The 13,485-nt window shown below is 38.3% G+C and overlaps 1 protein-coding gene across 1 annotated transcript in view; it reads right to left on the bottom strand.

The window, feature by feature from the left end:
- Positions 1 to 235: 235 nt before the first annotated feature.
- PTPRQ (protein tyrosine phosphatase, receptor type, Q) overlaps positions 236 to 13,485 on the bottom strand; it is a gene marked incomplete at its 3' end in the record, with an annotated part of 85,503 nt that continues 72,253 nt past the window's right edge. Inside the window, exons 38-40 of the mRNA XM_010141470.1 lie at positions 13,146 to 13,287; positions 10,705 to 10,974; positions 236 to 568 (exon numbers count right to left, since the gene is read on the bottom strand). Of these exons, the coding sequence (XP_010139772.1) occupies positions 236 to 568; positions 10,705 to 10,974; positions 13,146 to 13,287 (745 nt within the window). The remainder of the gene's footprint in view (positions 569 to 10,704; positions 10,975 to 13,145; positions 13,288 to 13,485) is intronic.

Raw genomic sequence — 13,485 nt, 5'->3', positions numbered from 1 at the left:
GTAAATATAGTAAAGAGTACAAAAGGCATTAAAATCTGAAGCAGTGTCAAGTATCCATACCTATCACATGATTTATATAATGATATTTCACGTGTGAAGAGTTGCAGTAAATCCTTATTAACTTCACTGGTATTGTAGATCTATGAAGAAATAACTTCTACAAAATTTTCATGCTTATGTAGGTGAAGATCACATAGTTATAGCATTACGACACATGGCAGACATCCTTACTTACAGCCAGGGAGTGTTTGAGTAGAAATCCAAGGTGAAGAACTGCCATAACCAACATTTGTGCTCGCAGCAACTGCAAATCTGTACCACCTGTATTTTTTCAGTCCATACACGGTCTCTTCTATCCAGTCATCCACCACATTTTCATACAAATATTGATGCATCTCATATTCAATACATTCCTTAGTTTCCCAGTCACTGCAGTGGATGGACTGTAGTTGTGTGGTAATCTTGTAGTTTTGAAAGTAGCCAAGGACAGACTTTGGTGATCTCCAATTCAAGGTCACACTTGTCGATTGCACATTGGTAAAAACAATATCCCTGGGAGCACTAGGAACTACAAATTAAAACACTTGTCAGATATCTTCATTTGAATGAAAAGTGGTTGCAACTAACAACCCTTTTATCCAGTGTTGAAAAAATATTTTAATAAGCATGTCTAAAGACAGAGATTCAATTTCATATGGTTAATAAGGAGTAATTCCATGGATGTAAATCACACTTACATATATAGGTGGTGTACTTTTTCTATAACTTTTGAAATAAAGAAAAATACTTTTAGGTATGGCTTGCAGGGGCAGCTTTGAGAGGTGTGACATTGCTGTTGCTACATTTGGGGCTATGTCTCAGCTGAGGGAGAGAATATCAAGCAGTTATTTTTGGCCTACCCATAGCATCTTCTACGGCTGCTGCTGTCTGAAATTCCTCACCTCTCGCTTAGAAACACTTATTTGTCTCCCTTTCTCTTAATAGCATATGAAATCTTCAAGCAACACCTCAAAGTTTCCTAAGTGTCCTGTTTTTACTTTCTGAATGGAAAATATATATAAATTCAACATGAACTTTACAAGCTATTCAGCAAACAAATTAAAAGAATACCAACAGAAAGAGTTAAACAATATGGCAATACAAAGCAAAAAACCAAACTTCTCATAGAATTTGCTTCCATGTATTTACAAAGATACGTATTCATGGGTATACACAGGTTATATTCATGTACATGGAGACAGAAGCAGTGCATGTACACACACACACGCACACACACACATTTATCCCTATCTATATTAAGCCAACACTGTACTCCCAGCCCTTGCAGTCTGGATGAAACATATGGTTTTGTGCTATATCACACAGTCATACAGTAGGCTAATATTATCTCTAAGACTCTGTAAGATAATACTAATACTCTCTGTGGCAAAAACTGTGGAGAGAAATTAGCTCAGAAATAATTTTGTGCACTTAGCTTTAAAGGGTGCTTTAGAGTCTTTTGGGGAAGAGGTATCGCTGGTAAAAGAAAAACACATGATACATCCTCAAACTGAAACTTAAAGAAGCCCCAAGGCTTACAAAAAGAATAAAAGGATATCAGACAAATGTTATGGGGAAGAAAGAGAAAACTCTCTGTTATTTTCAGCCTTGTGGGAATATCTGATCTCTGCTTTTATCTGCAATGATATGTTTATAAAAAAATCAACACAATATAACAAGCTGAAGCTTCTCCACTAAATAGGAATATTTAACAAGAAACATAAATTCTGATTCAAATCAAGCTGTGATGATTAAAAGGTTGAGAAACTCAAATCCCTTCCAGTGAGCCCAAAGCAGGGGTGCCTGCAGGAGAGGGGCCAGGCACAGGAACTGTGGGTGCTTCCCCTGTCCTTCCTCTGAGCTCCCACACATGCCTATGCAACACTGCAGCATTCAACAGCCCAACAGCCCCATATGCTCCCACCCTGCTACACACTAACCAGATACAGAACAAGAGCAAACTGTCTAAGGAAAATATCTGCGTTAGAGACAACTTTTATCATCATACTCCACATTATCAGAATTAAGGTTGTTTTGCTCTGTTGTTATTAGCATGAAAAGAAGCACAGGAAGTAGTAAAGAAAAACAAAAGAGGCAGTAACCTTCTTGCCTGATCATAACTTTGAGGATGTAACACTCATTATGTCTGCTTTCAAAAAAATAAACTGTGCAGTATTTTCATAATAGCTCTATAAACTGTATTTTTCACTTGTGTAAATTACAAGAAACGGCTTAGTTTGGCCATTAGTTAATGGAAAATAAAAGCAGAGAAATGCTCAATGGTTACTATAAAAAAGCTGTATTTTTCCTTTAAAAATAATGTACTGTAATATAATCTATTAAGGTACTGTAAAGAATATTGATCTTATACACTCAATTACGATGATGATAAAATGTGAGATAGAATGGATGAAACTATTTGGGTGAAATAAAAATTACCACCCAGCCTTCACTTGAATTATAGTATTTTTAAGACCCATTTTTATATATTCTGGAATTAAAGAGTCAGCAATTCTAAAGACATCAGAACAGATCAAAATGTTAAAAAATTAAGAAAATTCAGTTCTCCTTCTCACTCAGAGGGGTTTACTCTTTTTTTTTTTATAAGGAATATGACATCACCTTCCCAGGCACAGGACTTTGGGAAATCTTGGTGAGATAGGAACAGTCAGCATTGGCAGGTTCGGAATAAAAGTGTGAAAGTATGCAACACGGAGATGGAGACAACTGGCTCTAATACCTCTTAGTCTACGGGTACTGAATCCCATCTGTTGAAAACTGATTATTGGACTATACTCCAGTTTAAATAAAAGACTGGATCAAAAACTGAAACAGAGACTTGGAATAAAGTAGATAGATAGTAACTGGTTGCTTGCTGGGTGTCAAGAGGAAGGTGGAAATATGTACCCTCACTTGCTCAAACATGCAGCTTGTAGAGCCATGGCTGGCACAACTGGAGTTTCTACACCTAAAACAATGCAGGTTAAAGAGCCTAGTCACAGGCAGAAAGAGCAGTGCCCATGTTCTAGCCAGCACGCTGGGCTTTCGTGCTCAAGGACAGTACCCTGTTCCCCAAGTTTCACCACGGATGATGCCATCAAAAAGAACTGAGAGACAGCAATGTTGCCGTAAAGATGATAAAACTCTGCAGTTTCCCAGAACTAGAAATTATATCAGGAAAAATAATAGTGGCTCTGATTTTTCTCACACAATATGATTTTTCTCACACAGACCACCAAAAGTCTAATAAAGCCAGCCTCCATGAGCTCTCCTTGCATTTGGTGGAAAGAGAGAAACTCCCCTCCCAAAGAATGGGGGAAAGAATGGAGGGCTGGAAAACAACCTTTCTCTTTCCATCTGTCCTTTTCCCCACTGGCTACAGAGGGAGCCCATACACATTACTCTCACAAGTCCGAAGATAGTAACTGTGATTATCCTGGTGAGTAGCACTACATGAAAACCACCATTTTGAAAGATAAACTTGCAGGTATCATGATAACAGACAGATTAGACAAGTACTCCCTCTTCCATACAAAAGCTTTTATTGCCATTTTATGTTGTCATTTTTCCAGTTTACTAAGACCCATATAAAACATAATTTTTCTAACCCACAAAAGAAAGGGTCACTTGGCTAAAGACATGGGAAAATTTTCTTCACCGGTGTCCAGACAGAACTTTAAAGTGGAATCAGAGCTTTAAACGTTAATTAAAAATCTATGCCTCGTTTCTTATATAGACAATTCAAATACAAATGTAATCTTTCATTAGAACAAATTGAAAGATGTTTTCTGAATCCAGAGCAAAACAAGCAGGATTGCTCCGAGTGCCACAGTGAAGAGCAGTGACACCCAGTGGCACAGCATCTCTTGCATTTGAAGATTATGTTCAATGAGACAATTTCAAGACAACTATGCTATTGGGTTACAGATACAAAGAGGATTACAATTACTCTAGCATGGAGAATTAGATTTCCATTCCTCAAGAATGACTAAAATTCCCCCAACTTTTTCTGTCCACAGATGGTACTGATTTGAACAAACCATTCCATGCTTCCTACAGTAACCAAGCAGCTTGTTTGAATTTTCTAAACATGACTCAACTACAATGATGTGATCACTGTTCACACCAAAACCAATTCAAGCCAAAAACTGCATCTTTGTCAACTATTCCTTCGGATTACATTGGAACTGTAACAAAGACTTACGTATCTGCTCTTACACACTGCTGCTTTGATATGTGCCTAACAGGAGCTTTATTATTATTCCTAGTTCTCAGAAAGGTGACCTTAAAGAAAAGGCATGATAAAGGTTGTGTTTATGGTGGTGTCGAGGACTGTGCTCTGATTAGCTAGCTGGCATTCTAGTGCTAATCCCATATTTAAATTTCGCAGGAATCACAGTAACCCTTTAAGTCTCATCATCACATATCTGACAGTGTTTCCCTATAAAATTATATTGCATTTGCTATAATTCAGATAGCTCTGGGAGTAGGGAATTTTTCCAAGTCTTACATTTTTGGTACAATGTACTTTATCGTTTTGCATTTAATAGCTTTTAAGTCAGCTTCTGAAAGCCAGCCAGTGAGCTGTAGAGAGGCTGGCTGTGAAATGCTGGGGAATTCAGTTTCTGGACTGGGGGAGGAATGAGGTATTTTCAGGTTCATCCACTATTGTTCACATGATGGCCAAACTCCAACAAAAAGTGCCTGAAGCCAGATCCACATGGGATTTTAAGCTCCTAAAAGCTATTTACATGCCTGAACTCCCACTGAAGTTGACAGGAAACTAAGCACCTAAATAGAAGTTACTTTCACAGATCTTGGCCCCAGTTCCCTACGCTCATCTGGCTGCAATGCTAATCAGCCCTTCCAAAGCTGATGGACTGCTCTGAGATTAAATTTTTATTTGAGAACATAAATGAAAAGAAATTCCTGGTAAAAAACTCACCAGGATAGTGCAAAGGCTCAGATGAAGTTGAACTGGGCCAGTGGAACTGATTTAAAACAACAGAAATACTCGGTTTACAGTGCAAGGATAACATAAGGGCAGCAAAGGACACGAACAAAAAAAATCTACTGAGAAAAGGGAGAAGTTATGGCTTTCTGTAAAGACTTCTGTGGAAAGCAATGACTACAGCTGCACGGGCCAGGAACAGAAGACGGTAATATGATATGGCATAGTTCCTAACGAAGTTAGTAAAAAAAAAGTCTGCCTACAGAACAGCTGCTTGTAGCTGGAGTTTGGATTAAAGGAACAGCGGCAGCCCAGAAGTCTGTTGGGTGGTATTAAGAGCATCAATAGGAGGAAAGTGAAGAACAAAGTAGAATAGATAGTAGTGGGCACACAAAAGTCTTCAGAAAATTGAGGTATCTGAAAAGAAAAGTCATATTCTGTATTAATTATCTCTACTAATTTTTGTAAGCTTAGTTACCCAGAGGAGTTCCCTGGGTTAAGCTGATAACCCTGATCACACTAAATACTACTCTAGTGTAGACTGCTGACTTCAGGGGGACTCATCTTGATCTAAAGTCCTGATCAGTATGATTAAGGACATCACAAATAGGTCCCAAATGATTTTTCTAACACAAAATGTAAAAAAAAAACCCAACCCTGTAAACTATTTTCCCCATTACTTGGGGCTGATGCTATCAGACATGCTTTGAAAGACATTGCACAGTTGAGAACAGGTCTTAAAGAAGCCTCTCTGGATGTGTTTCTTAGTCCTTAGCACGTGAGAAAACTCAGTCTCTAACTGTGGGATCTAAGCACTGAAAAATCAAATCCAGCAAATCTAGAGAGAACTGCACACCTTTAAGATAGGCTTAGAAAAGTAGTGAAAAGCTGTCAGTACTCAAGTCTTAAATAAGAACGCTCAGCTTCCCAACAAACTGGACCACTGTCCACTTTTCGATAAACAATGTATTTGACCTGTAAACGCTTTCAAACGTAGCTCCCAAACCGGGACAGTAAGTCACCACATTAATGCAGAGTTGACCAGGTCCTTACCAAAAAATTCCCTCCATCCTACACTATACGATTCTTCTATTTTTATCTACTTGCTTATAAAAATAACATCAATACAATTTAATTGGCAGCAACCAAGTGATCACTGCATTTGTCGAGTGAAGATTTGCCATCAACATCAAAGCCTTTAACTTATATTTGGACACAACAACTAATAAAAAAATCTAAAAAAATTTCCACACTACATAAAGAAAACTGAAACGGGGGGGCGGGGATCGATTTCATTTATCTTAGAAAGAAGTGTTTCAAAATTTCTTAGTCATGATTCACTCCACAGTTTTTGGATGCTTTTAATTTAATACAGTTCGGAAACGTGAACTTGCAGCACTGACTGAACATGTGAAACACACTGCTTGCATCTGCAGTATTAACAGGGGACACCAAAGCTCTTCCACTTCCAGTGCTGTGGCTCTGCAGTAGGTTGATTCTTCTGGATAACCAGGCCAATGCATGGCACTGCACCCTGCACTGCACTTCATGTTTGGGGCTCTAAAGACCACTTTAGGGTGTGAGCTTAAAAATTCTTTCCAGTGCATTACGGACATCTTCAGTTCTCTTCACAATTTAATGAGGAAATTTGGTTCATCAGCACTGCCATGAGCCACATTCTAAGAAAAGGATTTATGGTGAAGGAAACATTGGTGAGAAGCCTTCAGTTGGTGAGTTGAAACATATGGTGAAGAGCATTTGCTTTGATATGAAGAAGGCTTTAAGCCCCTGATACATTATGTGCTCCTCGCAGGCATGGATGAAAAAGAAAGCTCACATTTGCCAACGGGCACCTCCATCCTGGAGATACAAACCCAGAATCTTTAAAGGTACCCCTGTGCAGAGAGTAAAAGCATTTTGTGCACAAGTAACAACAGATGATATTAATTTGCCACCTCCACACCAAAAGACCTAAGAAACTTTCCCAGTACTAATCCGTTTAGACGCTACTCTCTTTCATGTATAAGGTATACTTCTGTGTATAGCTACAAATTAGTATTGGCCAGCAAAATTAAGCACAGATGAAATTAAAAAATATTTAGTGGAAAATTTCTAGCCATATTTCTTTTTAGTGTAACTTATGAATTTCTGTTTAGGTAAGGACTGTTACCGCAGTACAATGACGGCCTCGTCATTTGACCTGTAAACGCTTTCCAAGGCTGTGTTCAGTTATAATATTAAGCATGACTAGCAGTAAGGAGGGGAAAACTATTCTGCATGTCTTAATACTGTAATCAATACAATTAATATTTTCAGGGAACAATAAAAATTTTGTCAAGAAAAATCTAAATTAAAAAAATTGAAAGCGGGTGTAGCTTTCTTTTGCTTAAACTTGCTCCCCAAGTGCCTTTTAAAATGTTTATTTTTATTCTTAACTGAATGATTATTACCCTTGTCCCAGACTTGTGAGGTGACTGAATCTTCACATCTTTAGTGTGCCTTTTGGAGAAATTTCCTATCATTTACGGCTCTTTCTCCCTTCTAAAAATTTATCCAACCTTAATGAAATGTCATTTTAATATGTACATTATCTTGAAAACTACCCAAGGGCAGTTATTTACTCATAAAATCCTAACTCATTTATGCATGTGTACTTGCTATATTACCTTTCATGTCCTTTATGATATATTTAATCACGAAGTATTAGTATCACTACAAAGCTGACAGTTTTTGTAACATACTGCAGCCTGGCAGAGGTGGTTTACGATGACAATGGAGCTAGTTAGACACAAAGAATTCCTCATTCCCTCATAAACTTAACCTTCATGATTCATGTTTAATTGTACTCAGATAGGAACAAAGTTACCTCAAAAAAAAAAAAAGGCAAATAATCTTGCTAAGGATGTAAAGGTCAAACACTATGCAGTGATACACTGAGCCGAATTTGATTTCACTTTATGTCAGAAGTAAATGCATTGTCAGTGACTCAGTGCTGGCTACATATTCTGTGACTAATCTTAGACCACCATAAATAAGAAGCTGACAACAGCTATAAAACTGTTTCCATTCCCATCCATGAATCTCCAATTCCTAGCACCCAGTCAACACAAAACAGTTCATGCAAACACACAGTTTAAGGAGACATCCTAATAGTAACTAGTTTCTACCAAAAATTACCAAGCAAACACATGTAAGCCAATGCTAAAAGAGCAAGAGTCTTGCCACAGTGTATGTGGCAAAACGTACACATATTGATAAGACACATAAGTCACAAGTTACAAAATAAAATCTGGGTTTCTTTCTCCCGCTAGCACAACTCTATGTACCACGCATCACAACGGACTTGCACTCTGTCTCAAGCCCAGACTTAATACCACATACAGAGCTTCTCCAGGCCTTCCTCAAGCACTAAGTAACAGCCAATCTCACATTTTCCAGAAATGCCAACAATTAACTTTCCCAGGTGCCAGGCTTCTTTAACACTACTAGAAGCCTTTCCCCTATCCTCCAAGAAGTGAGGTACCAGGGAAGCCTCTTCTCCTTTGTAGCAAAGGGTAACACGCCTCCTATAAGACTGTCTCCAAAATCTTTAGGTCTTGGACAAACCCAGTTTTAACCGGGCATCATCCCACCTATCTGCATATTTCCAATTTCAGTCTTGTTCAAACTCTGAGTCAGGGTTGACAGTTCAGCAGAAAGGGTGGAGAGTTACAGCTGCAGTTGAGAAATATACTTAAGTGCACAATCTCATACATCCATGTTCAGCATAGCAGTTAAGCTCACTACAGTATTTCCAGGCAATGCTGTAAGATAAGAGTATGCTCATCTCTAATATTTAAACAACACTTTCTTCAAAAGTGGACTTTGCACCTAGCTGACTCAGAACTGACTCAGAAACTCCTGACAGGAGTTCCTGAGCAAACAAGAGGGCATATGACCCAGGCAGAAGTCCTAAATTGCCAGGGAGCCAGACAGAAGGGGAATCAGAAAATGGCAGAATTTTTATAGGAGCTGTTGTTGACAAGGAAGCCAATTTAGAGAGAACATTTTTTACTGGAAACAAGTATGAATGTGCCATCTCATTCAAATAGGGGATGTGGCCAGGGTTTTAGAGGATGGACCATATTATGAGGAGGGGCAGTCATCAAAGTACAACCCTGGCTTTTTTCACAATGTTGGCTGCATTATGCCAGCAAAGGGCTGCTCTCCTTGTCCTTGTCTGGAGCTCAGCCATTTGATCTGGAACCAAAGCAGCAGTAGTTCAGCTGATGATAGAGACATGGTCTAGGTTCAGACTTGCACATCTTCAAGTCTAATTTTAAGAACTGTGGAAATCAAAGCTCAGAGTGGGGCACCAAGGCTTTGTGAATAGGAGAGATCCAAAGGCTGAACCTAAAGAGGTGCATGCCACTCAGGAAGCTACCAACATGAAGTCTAATCATAAGGGTAAGTCTGCATAGTAGACTCAAAGTTTAGATGTCTGGTTCAAGTCTGCGTAGTAGAGCTGACCCCTCCACTTGTCATCCAGAACCTAAACGATGTTGCTGACACAGATTCTTGTCTCTATTATTTGACAGAACTGAGCAAAACTCACCCTTTCAGGTGAAATATATATGAGAATGAGTGCTGCGACTCATCTTTTAAGTTATTTGGTAATTTCATAATTAAAGTATTACAAAAGCTAGGTTCAGTTTCTAAGCATTGGGACATAGAGTCGTGCTCCCTCATCCCATCCACATATTTCCTAGTGATCCAGCTGTTCTGAATTAGAGAGCTTCTCAACTCCACCGCATCGATTGATGTGACTGAAGGGGAAACAAAATAAGGAACTAAATGCAGTAATTGCTCTTGTAATTCAGTAGGGAGGTGAAGTCTTTCTCTGATTCCTGCTCAATGAACATTATTTTTGATTTTTATATTAAACTACCACTAAAGAGGAAAAAAAAACAAGAGAAATAATCCCAAGAGTAGAAATCATCCCCAGCTGGGGAAGAGAACTGAAACAGGCATTTGCTTTCTGGATGGGAAATTGGGCTTCTCTCCACTTCCAGTTTAGAAGCTAGGCACATAGCTATATACACAGAAGTAATGCTGTATCTTGGTCAGAATTTCATCTGCAAGTCTCAGGTGCTAAATGAAAGCACAACCATGATTAGGTGAAGTGTGAAGTGTGCATGGAGAGAGAAAGGAAAACAGAGTTTGGGTGGCAATTTTCTACTCCACTGCCAAAAAACCTGCCTACATTAGTCTTTGGATTTAGCTTACAATTTTCCTTCTTACTAAAACATCCTATTCTTCAAGAGTTATGGCAAAGCCTGCTTGAAGAAGTTAAATTCTTTTCAATTGCACAAGTTATGAACAGCTTTATTGTCAACCAATGAAATCATAGCATTGGTTGCTGGTAGACACAAAACAACAAAAATTTTGCTCCTCCAAAATTTTTCAGACTTATAGTATCATATATGCTAAGGATACCATGAACAAAGCAGAGATTATAATAAAAAAAAATACTAGGTGACCAGAAATGAATAACATAAGAATTCAAATTCAACATAGAAAAAGGTAGTCTCTCCGTTTTTCCTTATCCACTATTAGCAAGAAATTTAAACAACAGAAGGGTTTAGTTGCCTGGATTGAAGCAGGTATTTCAGGCCTTCTTGTTTCATAATCATCATTTAAATTAATCCAAAGAATTAACTCAAATAATTTGTTACCTTTTTCTGGAAGTGTACTGGCATTGCATATCTGTTCTTCTCCATCACCAGCAGATGTTGCAGCTTTTATTTTAAATTGGTAAGTAATATTGGAGAGTAGATTTCTAAAACTATGCAGTGTATCATAAGATGAAAAATTTGTAGAATTTCCTTCAACTGTTATGATGTAATGAGTAATTATACCGTTGGATGAAGCAGGAGGGTCCCACTGCACTAGGATCGATTGCCAACTCGTTGCAATACAATGAACATTCTGGACAGCTTCTGGTACTTAAAAGATACACATTGACCAAAGATTAACATTTTCACACAATTAAAATGGCAGTTCCAGAGCAATATAGTCAGAGAAGCAGACCTCATGTCCATAACAAGGGTCAAACATTCTGGTGGCAGACAAACCGATAGAAGAAACACATTGAGAGAACAAAAATAGTCTTTTTCCTTGATGGTTCATTTCCAATTACTATGAATGTGATTGATGCTCAGAAGAGGCCATCTATCTGGCTTTTTCCTAGTTGTGTCCTCCAATTCTGTTTTCACATCTGCTCCTATTTTCCCCATTTTTTTTAATCAAAGTGTAGCAAAACATACACAATATTGTGAAACCTTATTCATCTGTTAGTTTTGTTTCTTTCTGGCACTCTGTCATATCATTCTGTCCTTTCAGCAGAGGCATGACCTGTGTAGAAGTCATTGAGTCGATTTCAGAGCTGTCATAACAATGCTATTACCTTACTGTTCCTCACCTCCTCACTGGCTCTAGTAGAAGAAATTTTTTTAAATACTCATAAAAATTTAATAAAAGGTTTCAAATATACTCATGCTGAAAATAGAGCAATTATCTGTGAACAATTGTTTAAACAGAACGATGAATTAAAATATCTCAGAAAGGGCTAAATTGCTGTTCCAGCTAAGAGAAAATTAATACATAGTGAGGGGTCCCCAATCTACTTCCTCTATTCAAACATGTCCAGGGATCCATAAAATAGTGAAAAGATTGTCAATGAGGTACAAGAAACAGAGGGAAACATATTCACTATCACTGAACAGAGGTAAATGAAACTCTTTAAAATTACTTATTTTCAGAGTTTAAGGAAAACCTTTGTTTTAAAAAGCAGCATCTGCAGAAGAAAGAAGCTTAACTGGCATTTTTAACAAAGACTAGAGACAGAATCCTTAGATGAACTCACTGAGAAATCAAGTCAGGAATTGTCCAAAATCTGGGCAAGTGGTAATCTGGGCGGGAAAGGAAACAATGTTGCAGCTAGCCAAGAATAAAATCTGAGAAAAAGCTGTAAAATTACTAGACCACACTCCTGAGGGTAGTATCTCTCCAGCACTTCTGAAGAAACTACCATTAATATGGAATATCAGTGATGAAATGAGAAAACTGATGGTTGACCATGGCTTTTTGGGCAGGCCAACCTCCAGTTGCAGGGATCTTACAGCCAGCCTGAACCAATTCAGTGATGGTCCAGATTTCCCACAGTGATGTAACTGCTAGGCACAATAAAGAGCAGAATGTTTCCCAGAATCCCTGTTTTATAAGAGATATCTTTATCTGGAAGCGTGGTGTTGAAAAACTGTAGCCATCACATGGGATTTATGGATGCTCCGTCTGCTCCCTTTGCTGTCAGTATAAAAGAACTGAGTAGGAGTTCAGACACAGTCCTCTAACCCATGCTAGTCTCCTGGCACTGACAGCCCTTAGAAAGTACACGAGTTTGGAGATTGCTCTGACCTGGCAAAGGAGTTACAAATTTGCACAAACTCGCAGAGCTCCCATGCTCCCTTTAGTGAATGTTGAATATTCACTTCCATGTGGTATGATTTTTAGTTTGAAACAACCGGCAACTTGAAAAGATATGTGGAAGGCACAAGACAAAACCAAACCCAATTAATTAATTAAGCCAGCTATATTGCATAGTCCTCCCCAGTTGTCAGGAAGACTAAGATCTACCAAATCAGGAGATTTAATTAGCGGCTAGCTTTCCTTCTTAAAATAAATTACAAAAAATGTTAAAAATTTGCCTTTGTTTAATACAATTTCCAGTTCATTTGCCAATCTTTTGTCCAGCTGCTTTTGATACTGCTAAAGTTTCAGTTATTTTCACAGGGATTGGAATTATCGCTTTGATCTGCAAAGACTGAGATCTATCTAATTTTCCTCCCTTTATCTGTGATGCTATTAAAAGATTTATAGTAGCCACATAAGCCTCTCATTTCAGATGAGGACATTTCCAATTCTACTCTTCCGACATCAAACTTCAAACTCAGCCTATCCGGTACAACAGGAATGTGAGGTGTTACACAGGCAGAAGACAATGAGATAGTGTTATGTTATGTTTTCTTTGGAGAGAAGAGGAATGTTGTTGTTCAGCCATACAAGGAAAATATATATACGTAGAAAGAACTGTAGCTTAGAAAAAGTCATGTCTAACCTGATTCCATTGTTGTAAACTGGACAGCATTACTGAACTGATTGCCATTCCCAAGCTTGGTAAATGCAGAGACACTGATAAAATAGGGGCTGAAGGGTTCTAATCCAACAAGGTTTGCGTCATGGTTTGAACCTGAAATGTTCTTCAGGACGGAAAGATTATTAGTATGCAAACAATCTATGCAAACATTGTGGGCCTCACCCTGAACCCACTGAAATGAACAGAAGATATAGAGCCGTAATCTTGCCTCTTCTACTCTGAGTATATTTCAAAGTAGTCCTGAGCTCAATGAAAAAGAATGCAGGGTCAAATCCCTCCTCTCTCTCTCCCTCCTCTTTCC

This window comes from Buceros rhinoceros, unplaced genomic scaffold, assembly GCF_000710305.1.
Source record: "Buceros rhinoceros silvestris isolate BGI_N320 unplaced genomic scaffold, ASM71030v1 scaffold11298, whole genome shotgun sequence".
Classification (NCBI taxonomy): domain Eukaryota; kingdom Metazoa; phylum Chordata; class Aves; order Bucerotiformes; family Bucerotidae; genus Buceros; species Buceros rhinoceros.
The sequence above is the reverse complement of the archived record's forward strand: the minus strand, read 5'-3'. Positions and strand labels throughout refer to the sequence as shown.